This window comes from Neoarius graeffei, chromosome 5 (assembly GCF_027579695.1).
Source record: "Neoarius graeffei isolate fNeoGra1 chromosome 5, fNeoGra1.pri, whole genome shotgun sequence".
NCBI lineage: Eukaryota > Metazoa > Chordata > Actinopteri > Siluriformes > Ariidae > Neoarius > Neoarius graeffei.
The window spans coordinates 4,961,197-4,982,516 of record NC_083573.1 but is presented as its reverse complement, the minus strand read 5'-3'; the positions used below and the strand labels follow the sequence as shown (position 1 = coordinate 4,982,516).

General features: G+C 42.3%; 1 protein-coding gene across 1 annotated transcript in view; it reads right to left on the bottom strand.

Moving 5' to 3' along the window:
- Positions 1 to 7,982: 7,982 nt before the first annotated feature.
- The window catches only part of gnal2 (guanine nucleotide binding protein (G protein), alpha activating activity polypeptide, olfactory type 2), a 38,705-nt gene continuing 25,367 nt past the window's right edge, over positions 7,983 to 21,320 (bottom strand). The window contains exons 6-12 of the mRNA XM_060921006.1: positions 20,533 to 20,587; positions 20,331 to 20,404; positions 20,018 to 20,076; positions 18,604 to 18,724; positions 18,358 to 18,488; positions 14,217 to 14,284; positions 7,983 to 10,056 (exon numbers count right to left, since the gene is read on the bottom strand). Of these exons, the coding sequence (XP_060776989.1) occupies positions 9,910 to 10,056; positions 14,217 to 14,284; positions 18,358 to 18,488; positions 18,604 to 18,724; positions 20,018 to 20,076; positions 20,331 to 20,404; positions 20,533 to 20,587 (655 nt within the window). The 3' untranslated portion in view covers positions 7,983 to 9,909. The remainder of the gene's footprint in view (positions 10,057 to 14,216; positions 14,285 to 18,357; positions 18,489 to 18,603; positions 18,725 to 20,017; positions 20,077 to 20,330; positions 20,405 to 20,532; positions 20,588 to 21,320) is intronic.

Genomic DNA, 21,320 nt, shown 5'->3' with positions numbered 1-21,320 from the left:
CAAAGAAACAGGCCTGGCGTGAGCTGGAACCTCCTACCACATTGACGCAAATCAAGCAAGTTTTATGTCACCATGGACTGAGAGGCTGCTACCCAGGAAAGAAGCCTTTGCTCCAAAATTAAAACCAAGCTCGCTGAAGGTTCCCAGTGAACCACCTGGACAAAGTCTTATGGAGAAAAGTTGTATGGTCAGATGAGAAAAGATTGACGTGTTTAACTACAAGGACCAGAGCTCCAGAGGAACCTGGACAACTGTTTCACGTGGTGGTGGTAGCATCATGGTCATGGGCTATTTTTGGATGGAATATGAAGCACGGGCGCAGATAGAGGGGGGGACGGGGGGGATTCATCCCACCCAGATTTAAATTCACCTCGTTCGGTCCCCCCCACTTATAGGGAGGAAAAAACGTCTATGCTGTCTTTCTTTGCATAAGGCAAACCTCACGGAAAAATCAAAAGACTAATTACCATTCAGTTTATTGAGGTGCACAGCAGTACATACATAGTTGCAACTGTGCAGACTGCACAGGTTGCGAGCTCGAGCTTGGTTGCTATGGTTACCCACAACAAGTTTGACAGGCATATCGGGGACAGCGCCTCCTAGTTCAGGACCCCAACACGGCATGATGAAGGGTGCCAAAAGGCAGAAAACGATTGCATCGTTTTAAAAAAAAAAAACGACTAAGTAAACTGTGCCTTACTTTATCATATCACCTTGCAATTTTTTGATAGTCTGTTCAAAGTAATGTCGTAGTGAAAGTAAAATCGTACGGAGTAGAGATGCCTTTCTGGTAGCCTCCTTCTTTCGGTGGTAGCCTGTAGATACAGTGCTCAGAAGGCAGTTTTAATGTTTAATCTGGCGTTCCCTGCCATAATTTCCTTAAGTTTCATAAGGAAACTTTGGGAAGAGTTGTTGACTGACTGCCGCTCACGCAACACACAGGCATAGTTAGAAAGTCAGGATGCACTGGTTTACACCCTACACACACACGTAGCCCAGCCTCTCGCTATGGTTAACAGTTGGAACTTAGCGGTTTTAAAACTAGTTTTGCAATTTCTGTGCGTGATGATAATGTGTAAACTTTGGATTTCCATAGGCTATGTTAAAATGTTATCATTGTCCTGGCCTGCAGGTAGTTCCTGGTGATGGCAGTGAGGGAGGTGAAATAACATGACCGTTCAAAAGTTTGGGGTCACCCAGACAATTTAGTGTTTTCCATGAAAAGTCACACTTTTATTTCCCACCATAAGTTGTAAAATGAATAGAAAATATAGTCGAGACATTTTTCTGGCCATTTTGAGCATTTAATCGACCCCACAAATGTGGTGCTCCAGAAACTCAATCTGCTCAAAGGAAGGTCAGTTTTATAGCTTCTCTAAAGAGCTCAACTGTTTTCAGCTGTGCTAACATGATTGTACAAGGGTTTTCTAATCATCCATTAGCCTTCTGAGGCAATGAGCAAACACATTGTACCATTAGAACACTGGAGTGAGAGTTGCTGGAAATGGGCCTCTATACACCTATGGAGATATTGCACCAAAAACCAGACATTTGCAGCTAGAATAGTCATTTACCACATTAACAATGTATAGAGTGGATTTCTGATTAGTTTAAAGTGATCTTCATTGAAAAGAACAGTGCTTTTCTTTCAAAAATAAGGACATTTCAAAGTGACCCCAAACTTTTGAACAGTAGTGTGTGTATATATATATATATATATATATATATATATATATATATATATATATACACACAAAATGGAATCATTTGCTGACAGCTCAGTCCCCCCCAGTTCAAAAATCCTATCTGCGCCCCTGCTATGAAGAAGGAAAGTTTAAACACACAATTCTTCAGAACCATCAGAAACTTGGACCTAATTGGGTGTTCCAAAAGGACAACGACCTCAAACATGCATCATAGCTGCTTGTAGAGAATAAAGCAGGCAACTATTAAGCTTAAAGCAAGTCCTGCTTCACCCTAATTAAAAGTGGACTGTGCTTTCAACCAGGGTCTGTGCCCGAAAACATGCAAATATAACAGAACTATCCCAATTCCGCCAGTGGACAAATCTCCCTCCAGAATTCTGCGAGAAGCATGTAGAGGGTTAGCAAAAGCACCAGGTCAAAGTGAAACTGGCTGAGGGACGTTTTACTAAATCTTAGGTGTGTCGCGTTGATAATATTAACCCAATGTTGAAATTGTCAAAAAAAACATAAGTTACATCTTGTCAATTTTTGTTTCCTTTATTAAAGACGGCTGGTGTACAATCATTCTGCCCCAGAAAAAACAAAGACAAAACCTAACGCCAAGATAAAATTAAAGGTTCACTATTACCATGACGTTTATGTACCTGTATGTCACATCCTAAGCATAACTCTCGATCCTAAGACACCACAAGCAAGGGCGAGGTCTATTTTTTTCCACCTTTCCATGCTTCAGACATCACCATCACTGAAACAGGAGCATATCTTCAGTACACAACATCCTGATGAGATTCGTCTGGCATCCCGTGACCCTTCTGTATTCACCGGACTCGATCATCTTCCCTAAATAGCACCAGATGCAGCAGGACCAAACCATGAGCCAGTTCCTTTAACTGTCATCAGGAAGACATCGCCGTCCCTGATCCTGGGCCACCAGAAATCCTTCACAGTTTACTGCATGTCAAGCTTTGTTCGTGTAAAAATAAAAAACTGAGACACGTGTTGTTAATTTGGTCGAGTTACAAATACTGGTCTCAAGACCAGATTTGAGTCTTCCAGCACTACTAAGAAGAAATATCCTTTAGTTGGAAGTTTTGTGCAGCCAGTGAGGGGGTTTCAGGAGCAATAGAGCTTCAGTTCCATCTTGGCATGATGTAAGAAGAAAACAAAGTGAGGTTACTGTACATTTCAAACATGTTTACAAGTATGAAAATATCGTCCACAGAGGAACAATTGGATTAGCAGATATAATAAATACGCGTCAGGCACAGGGTTTTCAGAAACATGCGTTCTCTGGAAGGTTTCTTCACTTGGGAAGGGTGGTGGTGGTGGGTTTTTTTTGGGGGGGATGGAGGTTTCTTTAGGTATGGACAGGAGACCCAAATGGACAGGAGCAAAACATCTCTCATCTCATTATCTCTAGCCGCTTTATCCTTCTACAGGGTCGCAGGCAAGCTGGAGCCTATCTCAGCTGACTACGGGCGAAAGGCGGGGTACACCCTGGACAAGTCGCCAGGTCATCACAGGGCTGACACATAGACACAGACAACCACTCACATTCACACCTACGCTCAATTTAGAGTCACCAGTTAACCTAACCTGCATGTCTTTGGACTGTGGGGGAAACCGGAGCACCCGGAGGAAACCCACGCGGACACGGGGAGAACATGCAAACTCCACACAGAAAGGCCCTCGCCGGCCCCGGGGCTCGAACCCGGACCTTCTTGCTGTGAGGCGACAGCGCTAACCACTACACCACCGTGCCACCCAGGAGCAAAACATCTTTTCAAAAATATCCGAATACATTTGGGTGGGGTCTTAATGAACCATTTGGGGATACACCCCACCCAGGCATCAAACCGAACCCAATTCCTGCAGGCACATCTCACGGTCAATAGAATGACCAAATGATCTTATTTCCACAAATCATGTTCATGCATGAATATCTTTTCACCAAGCAGCGCTCTATATGTCGGAGTTACTGAGGATGAGGTAAAACAATGAAACTCTCAGTTCCTCTTGTGTAATCTCACAGCTGGTTTGGCTCACGTCGACCTGATGTCAGAGAGGATGCTGCACATCTCTGAGGCCAAAAAAGGGCTCCTCAAGGCAATATTTAAGGTTTCGGGCTCAAGATTAACTTGTGTCTGTCTGTTCATAAAACCATTTTGGCCTTCAGAAGGAAATACGTTCTTCTAAAACACATTCCTCCACAAGATTGGTCAAGTGATGTAAATTTTCTTTCATGTCAGTCATGGAACTGCAAAATACAGGTTGATGGAGTAACTTCATTTCAAGTCACTTGTCGAGATATCAGATGCTGAGTTTAAAACTGATCTCAAAGAAAGTGTTGGTGTTAAAGCTTGTTCAGGAGAGGATAATTTAACACTGATGGGAGAAGGCTGCAGTGTCAGAGCCTGATATTTTTCAGAGAGAAGATTATGGTTTTAAATGGTTCCTTGTTGAAGGCCATACAGACAGTATCAGCCCTCCTCAGTCACATTTATACACATCACTTACAAAGACCTCATCTAGAATCATTTTTAAACACACACCCCATCACCATGAACACTTATATTCACTCCCTATACTCACATTTATGCATGTATTCCCCATCATCAGTCAGATTTATATGCATTGTATAGATACACACAGACATCCATATATACCTCATCATTAGTCAGATTTATACTCATATATACACACACCATCATCAGTTATGTTTGTACACATATGATTTTTATTTTGCAGTGAAACCCATGTGAACACACACATTTTGAAATTCACAACCAGCAATCTGAGAATCAAACCTGGCACTTAGTAGTTAGTAAACAAGTGCACTACCTGCTGAACCACCAATACTGAACCCCAAACCTGTCAAAAGCCCTATTCACATGTCAAGCATCTGGATGAAGCTAGTGAAAGATAAAGGCTTCAAACGCATGTGTTCTTGTCAGCTTGGGTAGCGCAGTAGTCTAAGTGTGTCTTGATAAATGTAGTATAAGCTGTAGTGGTTCAAGACTGGCCTTTGGTGGGTTAATTATTATTACTTTTTTAATTTATGTTTGACTTGTCTAAAAGGTGTAAATTTAAAGCCCTGACCGAACCCTTGTTGCTCGAAAGCACCGGTGGCTCTGAAGTCTGAGTGTCTGTCCTGTCCTGTCCCTGCTCCAAGCAAACAGGTTCAAGTGCTGTCTCAGATGAGTTGAAAGTGCTGGAACCATGGTGGGACTGTAAACCTGGCAGAGAAAGAGAGAGAAAAGCCAGTCGGTCCCACCTGGGGCATCCGCAGAGGTGAAAACAGGGGTTATGCTGCAGTGGACCATGAACCCCTAATAATTTTACATTGTGCGCACACGCATATATATATACGCGTATGTATATATATGCGTGTGTATATATATATACGCGTATATATATATGCGTGTGTATATATATATATACACCCATATATATATATGCGTGCGTGCGTGCGTACGCACGCACGCATATATATGCGTGCGTGCGTACGCACGCGCATATATGTATACGCATGCGTGCACACGCGTACCGCGTACGCACGCGCATATATATATATGCGTGCGCATATATATATGCATGCGTACGCGCGCGTATACGCATGCGTGCACACGCGTACCGCGTACGCACGCGCATATATATATATATGCGTGCGTACGCACGCGCATATGCACGCGCATATATGTATACGCATGCGTGCACACGCGTACTGCGTACGCGCACGCATATATATATATGCATGCGTACGCGCACGCATATATATACGCGCGCGTATACGCATGCGTGCACACGCGTACGCACGCGCATATATATATGCGCGCGTATACGCATGCGTGCACACGCACGCATATATATATTTATATATATACGCTTGTATGCGTGCACATGCATATGCACACGCACGTATACGCATGCGTGCGTGCGCGCACGCATATATATGCACGCGCGCGTATACGCATGCGTGCGTGCGCGCACACGCGTACCACACACGCACGCATATATATATATACATACGCATGTATGCGTGCACGCGCACGTATACGCGCGTGCGCACACGCGTACCGTGCGCACACGCATATATATGCATACGCACGCATATATATACGCATGTATGCGTGCGCATGCATATGCTCGCGCGCGCACACGTATACGCATGCATGCGTGCGCGCACACGCGTACCGTGCACACACGCATATATATGCATGCGTACGCACGCATATATATGCGTACGCACGAATATATATGCGCGTGCGCGCATATATATATATTCGTGCGTGCGCATATATATGCGTGCGTACACATGCATATATATGCGTGTGTGCATGGTACGCGTGTGCATGCATGCATGCATATGCACGCGCGCGCACGTATACGCGTGCGCTCACATGCACACACATACCGTGCGCACACGCGCATATATATGCATGCGTACGCATGCATATATATGCACGTGCGTACGCACGCATGTATATATGCATGCGCATGGTACGCGTGTGCGCGCACGCACGCATGCGTATACGTGTGCGCGCGCGTGCATATGCATGTGCACGCATACATGCGTATATATATGCGTGCGTGCGCACACGTATATGCACGTCTATATATATATATGCATGCGTACATATGCGTGTGCATACGCGCGCGTGCATATATATATGCATGCGTGCACATGCTCACGCGTACCGTGCACACGCATATATATGCATGCGTACATGCGCATATATATATACGCATGCACGCATATATATGCGCATGTATGTATATATGCATACGCATATACGCATGCATATATATGCGTGTGCGCACGGTATGAGTGTGCATGTGCGCGCACGCACGCATGCGGCGCATGGTACGCATACACGTACGCACGCGTGTGCATGTATATGCGCACCACACGCATGTGCATGTACACATGCGCGCACGTATGTGCGTGCATGCGTACGTGTGCACTCATACATGCATGCGGCGCACGGTACGCATACACGCACGCATGCGTATACGCGCACGCATACACGTACGCGCGTATGCATGTGCATGTATGCGCGCATGGGTGTATGCGCATGCACGCGTGTATGCGTACTGTGCACACAGCACGGTACGCATACATGCACATGCGTATGCGCGCGTGTACACGCACGTGCGCATGTGTGTACACGTGTATGCATGCGCGTGTATATATATTTTTTCTTTATGTACTGTATATGCACATGTATATACATATAATGCATGTATATATATGCTTGTATATATATTTAAATATATAAAATTTATTTTATTCACTGTATATGCATCGAATATATGCACGCATCTCTACTGCGTATATGTAGCATTATGTACATATACTGTTGTATTGTCTTTATGCAGATATATAGTGTGCATGTATAATTTATCATGTGTGTATAATTATTCATTATGCATGTGGAGTTTGCCTGTTCTCCCCGTGTCGGTTTCCCCCCACAGTCCAAAGCCATGCAGTCAGGCTAAATGGCGACTCTGAATTGCCCACTGGTGTGAATTTTTGGGTGGAAACTGCTTTCTGTCCTCAGGGTCTCCCCTGGATAGCACTCCTGAGCCAGCTCACAAACCTGCACCCAACTACGGCTGAAATTGGAGTCGAAGAAGACTGTGTATTTACAGAAACTGATCGTGTATACACATATGTTCACACCCACGACTATTTTAATATATGTCTGCTTCGCCATCCTGTATGACACAACAACTGTCCACTTGGTGATATGACACTGTATTCGTGCTTGTGACACCATGGTCAACCGTTCCGTCCTCTACTGCAGCTTGTCTTCAAAAACAAGACTCTGAACTACTCTGTTCCAGAACAGTACGTTCTCCCAGATCTGACCCCTCACTTTGTCACATACTGCACACGTATTCCGTGCTGTGCCACTTACAATTATCAATCATGTTGATAAAAATTTTACTTCAACCAGAATAGCCCATGGTACACAGGACAGTAACAAAGTAGACTCTGAAGAAATAGATCTCAGGTCATCATGGATGCCCCTGCTCAACTGGCTCGGCTTCTAAGTGCTAATACGATGCTTATGAGTTCATATCCCAGTCTGGCCAATGTTGGCTCCTTGTGCACCGCTCTTAATCCTCCGACGTGTCTGCTCTCAGTTGGAAGTTGCACCGTGGGAAAAAGCATCAGCCAAATCACCAGTTCTTCCAGAGTACCACGCGTCAAGATGCACCCAATGACTCACCTGTTGAAGCAGTCATCTGAAATCCAATGATCTCACAACCTTTCGTAATAAACATTGTTTTATTCAGTATTCACACATCAGGGCTCCTTGGGGTTCATGGACGCAAGCACAACCTCTTTCTGTATTGCACACTCTCATTTATTCATTTCCACTCCACCCATGCTTATCTATGTGTGTATGTACACTTCTTCATTGTATACATCGAAAGGCATGTATACACGTCGACACACATAATTAAACATGTAGAATTGTACATATATATTTATATAGACCTATAAATTTACATGTACACACATAAGCGAGTGCCAACAGTGCACTCTTGCATACACACTTCACACAAACATATTGCAATCATACTGAAAAAGGTCCCTATGAAAAACAACACCTGGTTGTATATTTTTGATCAGCTGATTTTTATGTTTTTTTTTTTTAATGCACGTTGCTTTTTTACGTTACGCTAATGTGGTCAATTTGCATAATGTATACAGAATTTTTTGGATTTTTTTTTTCTTTTTGCGTTTTTTTTTTAAACTGCTGATTAGTTTTGGTTTTTTTTAATAAACAAACAAAACAAGCAAACAAAAAAAAAAAGAAAAAGGAAAGAACATTTACAGAGTAGGTCCCCATCGGCAGTCCCTCCTGCTGACAGAGTGACATCAAGCTGTACAGTGCAGTCGAAAAAAAAAAAAAAAAAGACATATCTCAGCTTTGTTTACAGGTACAGCCATATTGAAGGCACAAAGATCTACAAGTAGATTTTTTTTCCCCACCTCTCTTTCCATAAAGTTGTAGAAAATAACTTTAGAATCTGTGCAAGAGAAATATCAGCTTGCACTGTCTGTACAAGTCAAGAAACAAAGTGTGTGTGTGTGTGTGTTAATATATATATTTATATACTGTATATCTTCATCCAAAGTGGTCTAAGGTCAGAAATAAAATGCACGGACAGACCAGAAGGGGTTATGGTTGCTTTAGAACGTTGTAATAATGCTCTAACTCCGACATTGCAATGCTACATTGAGTGTATCCACCTGTAAAAAAAAACACAGTCAGGCCAAACCTGGTGCAAAAGTGCGTCGCTTGTATTCTTATGTACGTCTTATCCCAGTGTTCACCTCTTCCGTAGAGCGGAGATAAAGAGCAGCAGTGTGCCCAAGAAGCCAAGGGTCATAATCTGGTGCCACATCCTGAAATTGGTGGATGCAAGTGTGTGTGCGCACGCGTCTGGCTGTGTTTATAAAAACACACACACACACCAAACAGTTTATTTGCTTCACTTACCATATCAGTACAAAAAAAACCCCAAAAAACACTTTCAAGAAGAGTCTAGTAGGCGCCATCCACTAAAACTCAGTGACCCGGTAAAGATGGCAACAAGAAACCAAGGCCGTTGGAAAAGCTCCATGTGATGCTACCACCAGCATGCTTCACTCCGCTAATAGAATACTGATGCAAGTGACTCAGGAAGTCATTCTGTTTTTGTTTTTTTTTTTTCCTGGTTAAAATTCCATTAATTGGCACTTTTCAGAAAATGTTGTCCAACGCCGGACCCAATCCTGTGTTGCCGAGCAACATGGAATACAAATGGTAAGCGTAAATCTCAAAAAGAGGCCAATATGGTAGGTTTAGCTGATAAACTGTCAATTTGATGAATAAAATGTGCGCGCGCACACACACACACTGAAAAGGTTGCCAAATGTTTTGCGGAATGACAAAGTAAAAAAAAAATAATAATAATAATAATAATAATAATAATAAACAACAACAACAACAAAGATGATACACCCCTTCAGATAAACAATGGGTTTGGGAAAAAAAACAACAATAAAACAAGAAACTGAGGATCTGCCAGAAATAAGGTCATAGTACAGGTAGTCCATGGGTTTTGGCCTTGCTTAGGAGTGGGTTCTTTCAAAAAAAAAAAAAAAGAAAGAAAAAAAAAAGTGCTCTGGCTTTTGCAAACCAGATCACAAGAGTTCATACTGCCGCAGGTGCATTCTCTGGATGATGTCCCGACAGTCGTTAAACACCCGGCGGATATTTTCCGTGTCAACAGCGCACGTAAAATGAGGATAGCAGTAATGACGTCCATCTCCGCTTGCTGTGCTGATCCTCTGTTCGAAAACAAAAAGAGAACATTACTGTACAAATAAACTGCCATCGTGTTCAAGGTTACCGTAATTTCATCCCAACGATCCAAAAAAGTTGAACTCGAAAATTTAAGTCTGACAAAGAAAATTCACTGCACGGAACAAGTCGCTGTTCAAGTCCAACCCCCGAATCAGACAAATTTGGGACGGTCTGGAAAACGCAAATAATAAAGAAAGCAGCGACGACTAAATTGACTTTGATTTGTATTTCATTGCAGACAGAATGAACCAGAGATATTTCATATTTTGTCTGTCAACTTCCTTTGATTTGTTAATAAAAATCCATTCTGGGGTTTCAGCCCTGCAACACATTCCAAAAAAAGTTGGGATGGAGGCAATTTAGGGCTCGTAATGAGGTAAAACAATTAAATAATGATGTGATTTGAAGCAGGTGATTGTAATCACAAGTTGGGACAAAATATCAGTCTCCAGGAAAGGCCTAGTGTTTGAGGAGCAAAGATTGGCTGAGGATCTCCAGGTTGTCAAAACTGTATGGGAAAATTATTGAAATGTTTAAAAACAATGTTCCTTAAAGAAAGATAGGAAGGGATTTGGAAATTTCACCCTCTACGGTGTATAATAGTGCATCATGAAACGATTCAAGGAATCTGGACGAATTTCAGTGCATAAAGGGCAAAGGGCTCAAGCCTAATCTGAACCCCCGTGATCTCCGGTCCCTCACTGCATCAAGAACTGTCATCCATCTATTGCTGATAGAACCACATGGGCTCGGGATTACTTTGGAAAACCTTCGTTAACTTAAGTTGCACAGTCAAGTTTTAACTCCTGTTTGTGTCTCTAACTCTGTATTGTAGCTTGGCAGTGTCCAGAGGTAGCGCCGTCAACTTCCCTGAGCTCGGAGACGTCCGGGATGGGCCATCACACGGTGGAGACGTGTATCATGGTCAGACGAATCAGGATTCCAGGTCTTTTTTGGAAGAAATGGACGCCGTGTGCTCTGAAGATGAAAAGGACCATCCAGACCGTTACCAGGGACAAGTCCAAAAGCCAGGGTGCGTCACGGTATGGGGTTGAGTCAGTGCCCTTGGCAAAGGTAACTTACACTTCTGTGATGGAGCATTAATGCAGAAAAATACACTATTTTGGAGCAACATCTGCTGCCTTCAAGATCTCCTATTCCAGGGAGGTTTCAACAAGACGATGCAAAACCACATTCTGCACACGTTGCAAAGGCAACGTGTGGAAGAAGAGTGCACCTATCCTCTTTGTCCCCAACAGAGAACGTGTGGAGAATTTAGAAATGAAAAATATGACCGTGACAACGCTGTTACACACCTTAAGACCTGTTTACAGCAAGAACGTGACAAAAATAACATCTGAAACACTTCATCACTTGGAGTCTTCAAACTCGAAACATCTTTGAGCGTTGTGAGAAGGAACGGGAATATTGTAAAATGGTACAGTAAATGCTTTCGTTACATGGAGTCAACAGGAAATCTTTTGGTGGAGAGGGTGGAGACCTCGACTGGCTATCGTAGCCTGCAGGGAATCGGCCGTCAGACATTCTGTCGCATGTCCCAGACCCGGTGAAATGTAACTGAATTGTCTTGGCCAGCCCTAAGGGTCCCATCTGCATCTCATCATTGCTGAGGAGTGTGCTCCCATCACCCAATCAAGCATCCAGCCAGAGCAGGTCATGATATTTTTTCACCATATTAACATGCCATTGTTGTGTATTATGCCTGATGTCAAGACTCTCGTCTCTGCGAGCCTACCATGCAGATTTAATACTTGTGTCATTTTTAGGGCATACCTAACAACCTGTGTTTTCTCCCCCCCAATCTGTCCCTCTGAGTTACATGTCGGTCCTGGGATTGAGATGCTGGCCTCTTCTGCCCCTCGGACCTGCTTGATCCATCCTGGTGCCCTGTGTCTGGTCGGAGTTTATCGCATCGCTCCTGTGAAGGACGGCCCCATGTGGGCAGTTGAAAGTCACACCTGGAAGACGCTCTGGACTCTTAGGCCGAATCCCATTTCACCCCTTGGACCAACCCCTTGGCCCTTCCCCTCCATTTTGCGCGTTCACGTGAAGGGGTAGGGGTATCCCAATCCCAGTTAACGCGGAGGGGTAGGGGAAGGGGTAGGGCTTCTGTACCCCTCCAAACGGAGATTTTCCTGGAGCTGACTCCGAACGAAGGGGTTTGAGTGATTTCCCACAATGCCATGCGGATTTCAGCGAGATTTCATGCGGATTTCAGAAAGATGGCGGTTCCCGCGGCGAAAGATTGTCATAAATGTATTTTCTCCATTATTTACGTGTTTTAAGTTGTTATCCAGAGGAAACACGCCGCTTGATTCGCTTTCGAGCTGAGAATGAGCAGCGATTTCTGAAATCCAAGCTGCTGCTAAAAAGCTTTGGGAGTGAGTATTGTTTTCGGTTGCTTGACTGCGTACGTTTTGTTCTGTTATTCTCGCTTTTATTGTTTACATGAGTGTTCTGACACCTCATTCTGTCGGATGTGGTGCACGAAGCGCCAAAGATATCCCATTCAGTGGTGTTAGTTAACAAATCACACCCTGCCAGCAGAGATCTCTGACTGTAGCGGCTGGTCGCAGCCAATGACGCATTTGGTCGCGTTTTGCTAACGTAAACGCTGACGGAGGTACGCGATGACGTATGCGATCGTTGAAGGGCTATCCCAATACGTAAGGGTTGAATTTCAAGCCCTATCCCTTGTAGCTCAGTTTCAAGGGGAAGGGCCAAGGGGGAGGGGAAGGGGGAGGGGTAGGGGTAGAAATTAGAATTGGGATTGGGCCTTAGACTACGTTCAGACTGCACCCTGAAACGACCCATATCCGATTTTTTTGCCCATATGCGACCTGTATCCGATTTGTTATTGACAATCTGAATGACACAGATCCGATTTTTTTCACATGCGACCCAGGCCGCTTGGATATGTGGTCCTAATTCCGATGCATATCCGTTATTTTCACATGCGACTGCAGTCTGACCGGACAGGTCGCATTCATGCGACCTACACGTCATCAACAAGAGACAAACGTCACTATTCTGCGTTGGCTAATCCCGCCTCTTTGGTGGAAAACAACATTTGTACAGTTTTCAGAATTTAAATAGACTTTTATAGAATTGATCAAGCTAATGGTGGATTTGGTAGGGACCTGGATGTTGATCTGTCAGCCTGATTAAATAAAACAGTTTCTATAACTGATTTATAACTTAAACCATCCTGTATTACAAGATTGTTCTGGAAATTTCCAGTAATTTGACACCTTCGGTCTCATTAGTCTGCTGCCCACATTAATCAGATTATTGTGCGAGTTCCGCCGCCGCCACAAAAACCACATCGCCAGGTCTCGCCTCATCTCCATGCTTTACTTGCAAACTTGAAGAGTGCGCTTTTTTTTGTTTACGTATTACGTAGATGTGCTTATTACGTGTCAATTTGTGCATGCGGGACACTTTTGGGTCGTTTTCCGTTCATATTGGAGATCGCATACAAGTCTCATATAATTGGTAATGTGAACGGCCTAACAAAAAAATCGGATTTCACAACAAATCGGATATGGGTCGTTTCAGGTTGCAGTCTGAACGTAGTGATACAGTAACGCTTTTATGGCTGAGGACTACAGTTGTCTTGCTAACTTTAGGACTGCAGTTGTCATGAACAGTTTTGCACTCAAGTTTCCATCAGTGAAGAGTTATAACATCAATGAAACTGACTTCATGTTAAAACTGTTAATATTATAGTCAGGTTGTCTGTTGTTGCCCAAATGAGGATGGGTTCCCTTTTGAGTCCGGTTCCTCTCGAGGTTTCTTCCTCATGTCGTCTGAGGGAGTTTTTCCTTGCCACCGTCGCCACAGGCTTGCTCATTGGGGATAGATTAGGGATAAAATTAGCTCATGTTTTAAGTCGTTCAAATTCTGTAAAGCTGCTTTGCGACAATTTTTATTGTTAAAAGCGCGATACAAATAAACCTGACTTGACTTTCGCGCCCCAACTTTTTTGAAATGCCTTTATTTTGAGGTAAAACATCAAATCATGTACTGGCATCTTGGTTTGAGTGGAGTACAGCTCAAAGATCATTTACAACTCATTATTATACGATCAGTTTTAATTTTTTCTGACCATCAAAGCACCTACCAGGAATTCATCACGAATGAAATACTTGGCTCTGGTCACTCTTGGATCTTCTCCTGGCTCCGGAGTTGCTGAAAGGTTACAAACACAAAGATATACGTTTTTATCTCACGCCGTTTTGTCGTCTTCTTCTCCTAGGATTGTCTGTTGGGGGTTTCAAACCTTTTCAGCCAAAATTGAACAATAATCCCTGACGGATTTGTTTCATTGTAATTTTGAAAGTAAACCTGCGAACGAATAAACGAATCAACCGATCTGCATTTTTAAAATCGCACGGTGCTGGAGAATTCTCGATTCTGATTGGTTGGATTGATCGTTGATTCATTTTCGGTCGTGCAGCTGCAAATCACAGGTTTATATTCACGTGCTCACAACTGACACTGGTGAGCACCTTTTATCGTTTAAAATTAATAATTCACACGTTACGAACATGTTATTTCGCAATGATATGATTTTTTTCACCTCTCAAAGGAGATTGTTCTTTAACTTTTTGTTTTTCTTTTCTTATTAACTTCAAAACAAAGGGAAACGAGAGACGCTGGTGAGAGAACAACCGTTTACAGCTGCCATTACGCAAGTAATAACAGGAAGTAACTTTATTTTTACTAAAGCGGCGGCTACAATTATCGACACCTTTTCAGATTTACCAATAAAAAAAACCTTCACAAAAGATGAGTTTCAGTTCCAACAGTGATTATTGGTTAATCAATCAACCGGAAGACCCGCCCTCGCCCTTTGAGCTTGTCGTCTGATGACACAGCTCGTTACCGGAGATGGAAATTTTTTCAGCACGGTCAGCAATTTTTCGGAAAACCCGGATGTTATCATCGCAGGTAAGCATGGTGGAAAAATCATGGCCATGTTTTTACTGATCGAATTCACCGATATTTCATGATCTCCTCGTCCAAACCTACTTTGTTTCTTCCTCTCATTAGACAGTCGCCATTTTGTATCTAAACACGTGTTTGAGAAGTCACGTGAGTGAGGTGTCGATAACAGTGATCACTTTCCACTAACGGTGTCCAGCATTATCGACACCCTGTGGAATTAAGTGACGTTTACAACTGTTATGGATCGATCTTTGTGTAACATTGTTGAAGTAGATGAAGTACTTTTTAAAAATAAAAATAAAAAATCAAGTGCTGTGATTTATAATAATTTTTTTTCTGATTCATAACAGAATATCTGTAGAGTATTTGGAATCCGATTGCAATAAATAGAATTTGACCAGAATTAAATTCCGAGTATATATAAAAAAAAATTACATGCTTGAAATTTTTTTTTTTTGCAGTTTGTTGTAAATATCGACCACATATTACAATACCAGTAGACATTTAATATTTTGGTTCAAGGAACAATATGCGACCATTGACCTGGATTTTCATGTAGTTCCAATCTCAATTGTCTGTTGATATTTATTGGTAAACGACAAAACTAGAAATTAATACACACAACAACGAATGATGAACAAAATGTGATCTACGAAAATACTTCGAAAGTGGAACAAAAAGATTTTCTGACACAGGTTAAACATCCCAGCTGACTATGGGCGAAAGGCGGGGTACACCCTGGACAAGTCGCCAGCAGGTCATCACAGGGCTGACACATAGACACAGACAACCATTCACACTCACATTCACACCTACGCTCAATTTAGAGTCACCAGTTAACCTAACCTGCATGTCTTTGGACTGTGGGGGAAACCGGAGCACCCGGAGGAAACCCACGCGGACACGGGGAGAACATGCAAACTCCACACAGAAAGGCCCTCGCCGGCCACGGGGCTCGAACCCGGACCTTCTTGCTGTGAGGCGACAGCGCTAACCGCTACACCACCGTGCTGCCCCCATATATACACTTGTGTTCAAAATAATAGCAGTCCAACACGACTAACCAGATCAATCACTGTTTTTGGTGGAAATTATATTACTACATGGCAAATAATTTACCAGTTGGTGTAGTCGAGTCATAGAAAACCAACAGACCCAACATTCATGATATGCATGCTCCTGAGTCTGTGTAATCGAATAATTAAGTGAAAGGGACGTGTTCAAAATAATAGCAGTGTGGAGTTTAATTAGTGAGGTCATTCATTCTGTGAAAAAACAGATGTCAGTCAGGTGGCCCTAATTTAAGGATGAAGCCGGCACATGTTGTACATCCATTTCTCTCTGAAAACCTGAGAAACATGGGTCGTTCCAGACATTGTTCAGAAGAACAGCGTGCTTTGATTCAAACGTTGATTGGAGAGGTAAAACGTATACTGTAAAGAAGTGCAGAAAATGATCTCCAGTGCTTTAAAATGGACAGCAAAGCCAGAGAGACGTGGAAGAAAACAGAAGACTACCATTCGAATGGATCGAAGAATAGCCAGAATGGCAAAGACTCAGCCAATGATCAGCTCCAGGGTGATCAAAGACGGTCTGAAGTTACCTGCGAGTACTGTGACGATTAGAAGACGCCTGTGTGAAGCTAATCTATCGGCAAGAAGCTCCCGCAGAGTTCCACTGTTAAAAAAAGACGTGCTGAAGAGGATACAATTTGCCAAAGAACACATCGACTGGCCTAAAGAGAAATGGAGAAACATTTTGTGGACTGATGAAAGTAAAATTGTTCTTTTTGGGTCCAAGAGCCGCAGACAGTTTTTCAGACGACCCCCAAACACTGAATTCAAGCCACAGTACACTCTGAAGACAGTGAAGCATGGTGGTGCAAGCATCATGATATGGGAATGTTTCTCTTACTGTGGTGTCGGGCCCATTTATCGCATACCAGGGATCATGGATCAGTTTGCATATATCAAAATACTTGAGGAGGTCATGTTGCCTTATGCTGAAGAGGAAATGCCCTTGAAACGGGTGTTTCGACAAGACAACGACCCCAAACACACCAGTAAGCGAGCAGCATCAGGGTTCAAGACCAACAAAATGAAAGTCATGGAGTGGCCAGCCCAATCCCCGGACCTTAATCCGATAGAAAACTTGTGGGGTGACATCAAAAATGCTGTTTCTGAGGCAAAACCAAGAAATGCAGAGGAATTGTGGAATGTTGTCAAATCATCCTGGGCTGGAATACCTGTTCACAGGTGCCAGAAGTTCTCAGAAACCGTGGTTATACAACTAAATATTAGTTTAGTGATTCACAGGAATACTAAATCCTTAAGATTTTTTCAGTTTATACAGTAAATATTTGGAGTTTGTAATGAAAAATGCAGACACTGCTATTTTTTGAACAGCCCAATGTTCATTTTTCTTCATTTTCTGTAAAGTAATTAAAATATTCATACATTTTTCTTCATGTTTTGATGTAGAATATAATGTGCAGTGTTCCCAATGCATGGAAATAAAAACTATTATAAGGATTTTGAGCTTTACTCACGTTTTTAAACACACTGCTATTATTTTGAACACAACTGTATTTGTATAAAAGATATTTTGTACGAAATATAAGTCTATGGAAAACAAATTTTAAATAAAAACCATCTGTTTTGTTAACTTAATTCCACATACCGATTATTTATTTATTTTTAATAAATCATCATCTGGGTGTCGATAACTGTGGACAAAGGTGTCGATAATTGTGGAACGGCGTCATGTGATCTGATACGCTAAGTAATCGGGAATCAACTCCTTTTTTCCCCCCAGTGGAAGTTTGAGGAATTATTCATGCACGATTTACATATTAAAAGTCTTTTATACTTCTGCAACGGCCAAAAGGTCGTTAAGGTGTCGATAATTGTAGCCGGCGCTTGAGTAGAGTTTTATAATATGGCAAAACTGATTTGAACAGGACACCTTTTGGATTTTTTAATTTTATTTCGTTGTGTTGGCACAGTGGGGGGGGACCCAAATCTTCTTGATCTTAACTTGCTTTGTGGACGTTCCCCAACAAGAAATGCAACTAAAAACGGATAAAAACAATACCATGTCGTTTCTTAATAAACAAGTTTGCTTGGATCATAGCCTACACCTTGGCATCCGTATGGCATCAGAAAAAGAAAACACTTCAGGATGTGCTGTTAGTGGGAAATAAATCAACTTCGTATCATTTATGAAATGTTTTGGAAGCTTTGTGACAAAATGGTGTCGATACATTTCCATCCATCTTGATCTGGAAGGATTAACGGATGCATGCAATGAAGTACCTTCATTTGGTATGGTGTAGCGAGCGTATTCTGGGAAATAGTCTTCGATTTTGGATTTCCCAGCTAATACTTTCTCTGCCAGCATGTCCTGTTTGTTCAGGAATAAAATAACCGAGATGGTCCGTAACCACCTTGGGGGAAGAAACACAGACACGATCATGAAAGAAACGCCTCGGAATGCATTTTCATCGCATTTCATGATACGTCACTAGAATTGAAGCGTTGATCTCGGGAGCACGGACGTACCTGTTGTTCCAGATACTGCGAAAGAGGTCGAGCGCTTCTCGTAGCCTGTTTGTGTTGTTGTCTTCTCTAATGACCATGTTGTAGCTGCTACTCGCCACCACGAAAATGATCGCAGTGACATCTGGAATGTAAGGCAAACCACAAATCATGCAAAGCTCACCTCTAAAGGCTACTTTAAAAAAAAATTCAACAAATGACAAAGTGCTCGGTTCCAGTTTTAAACAAATAAACAAGACCGTCAATGATGGCGTAGCTCGATCCGGCCCTGTCTAGTCCAGAAGGAACGACCGAAAGTGGGCAATAAATGTTGCAAGCTGGATACACTATCTACACTACCGTTCAAAAGTTTGGGGTCACTTTGAACTGTCCTTATTTTTGAAAGAAAAGCACTGTTCTTTTCAACGAAGATCACTTTAAACTAATCAGAAATCCACTCTATACATTGCTAATGTGGTAAATGACTATTCTAGCTGCAAATGTCTGGTTTTTGGTGCAATATCTCCATAGGTGTATAGAGGCCCATTTCCAGCAACTCTCACTCCAGTGTTCTAATGGTACAATGTGTTTGCTCATTGCCTCAGAAGGCTAATGGATGATTAGAAAACCCTTGTACAATCATGTTAGCACAGCTGAAAACAGTTGAGCTCTTTAGAGAAGCTATAAAACTGACCTTCCTTTGAGCAGATTGAGTTTCTGGAGCATCACATTTGTGGGGTCGATTAAATGCTCAAAATGGCCAGAAAAATGTCTCGACTATATTTTCTATTCATTTTACAACTTATGGTGGGAAATAAAAGTGTGACTTTTCATGGAAAACACTAAATTGTCTGGGTGACCCCAAACTTTTGAACGGTAGCGTACACCCAAGGAATACCGACCTATTTGCCAGAAAGAATCCAAAACGGCAAGGAATTGACTGCGGTTTTTGTTGAACCGCTCATTAAGGCTTAATTAGTCCATAACTTCATTTTTAATAATTGTAATTAAGCAAATCTGGTGTAGAAGTTATATGCACCCTTGGTACCCCGACCTTCATGCTAGAAAGAATAAAAAAAAAAAAAAAACGTTGAAGAATTGAGGGAGAAGAAGCGATTTGTGTGGAAACTGGATTCATTAATTACTCCATATCTTCATTATTAACTGCGGTTATGCAAATTTAGGGAGAAGCTATATGCACCCCAGACAGACCGACCTTCCTGCCAAAAAGAATACAAATCAGTGAAAAATTGAGTAAAAAATGAAGCGATTTTCATAAAACGTGGACGACGACGGACAAAACATGATGGCATTAGGTGACTGCCTATCGGTCGATTGAGCAAATAATTTACTTTCGGTTGCTTTTATGAAGGAAAAACAAATGCATGTGCAATTTCCTCTGCAAATATAAATCTGAAAAAAAGACTGCCAGACATACCATTGAAGCACTGGATCCATTTTCTCCTCTCATCTCTCTGACCTCCAACATCAAACATACTAAGAAATAAAATAAAGATCAAGAAGAAACAATATTCAGTCAGTGAATGTCTGGAAACAAGAAAAAATAGTGCCCTCTAGTGGAAGCTTGTCAAAAAAGACAGCATTTTTGAAAAATCATCATCATCATCATCAAACCATGATTGTAACCAAATCATAGTGCAATCATTTACTTGCAAACAAAAATATATTCAAAAGGATTTTTAAATACATATTTTGCATCCCCCGTTTGTAGGGACAAGAAACCGACTCACTGAAAGTTTACTTTGTCGACTTGAAATCGCGTTTCAAAAATCCCTGATGTCAGAACTCGGCAGCGCAGCAAGTCCTGAAACAAGACACGATTCATGTCAATATGAAGCGACCAAGTAAATATGTGGTGAAGCACAAGACAAGCGAGACGGTCACAGTAGATATCGTGAAATATCTTATCCCTGACAAAAACTGAAAGGGTACCTGATCTGTTGGCGTGTAGTCGCTTTGTCTGACAGCATCAATTCGGTCAAGGAAGCTAAGAAGATACAGAAAGAAACAATTAAATTAATGTATACACTCAGCAGCTACTTTAAATCGGAGCTCGTCCTTGACTCCAAAATCCCTGTTCTTGGATGCAGGCGTGGAACCCAACATGGTCTTCCACGAGATGCTTTTCTGCTCATCACGGTTGTAAAGAGTGATTATATGAGTTACTCGCAAAAAAAAAAAAAAGCTCGAACCATCTCAAATCTGTCCATTTTCCTCTGACCTCTCTTAACAAGGCATTTGTTTTGTTTCCACCCACAGAACTATCGCTCACGCACGGTTTTGTTTTTCGCACCATTCTGTGCAAACTCAAGAGACTGTTGCTGGTGTGTGAAAACCCCAGGAGATCAGCCGTTTCTGAAATACTCAAACCAAAACCAACACCCATGCCACAGTGAAAGAAAGTCACACTTGACTGTGAGATCACAATTTTTCCCATTCTGATGTTTGAACATTGTGAGCATTAACTGAAGCTCTTGATTTGGATCTGCGTGATTTGATGCATCGTGCTGCTGTCAAGCGATTGGCTGATTAGAGAACTGCATCAAATAAAACAGCAGGTGGATGTAGGGGTGTTCCTAATAGAGTGGCCGGTGAGTGTTGGCAGTAATACGCACGCATGCACAAACACACAAGGACAGTTTATACAGAGTTAGCACATTTCCATAAATAGAACAAGACACACGCCCTGCCTGACCAAAGTAGCACCCAGAAATGGACTA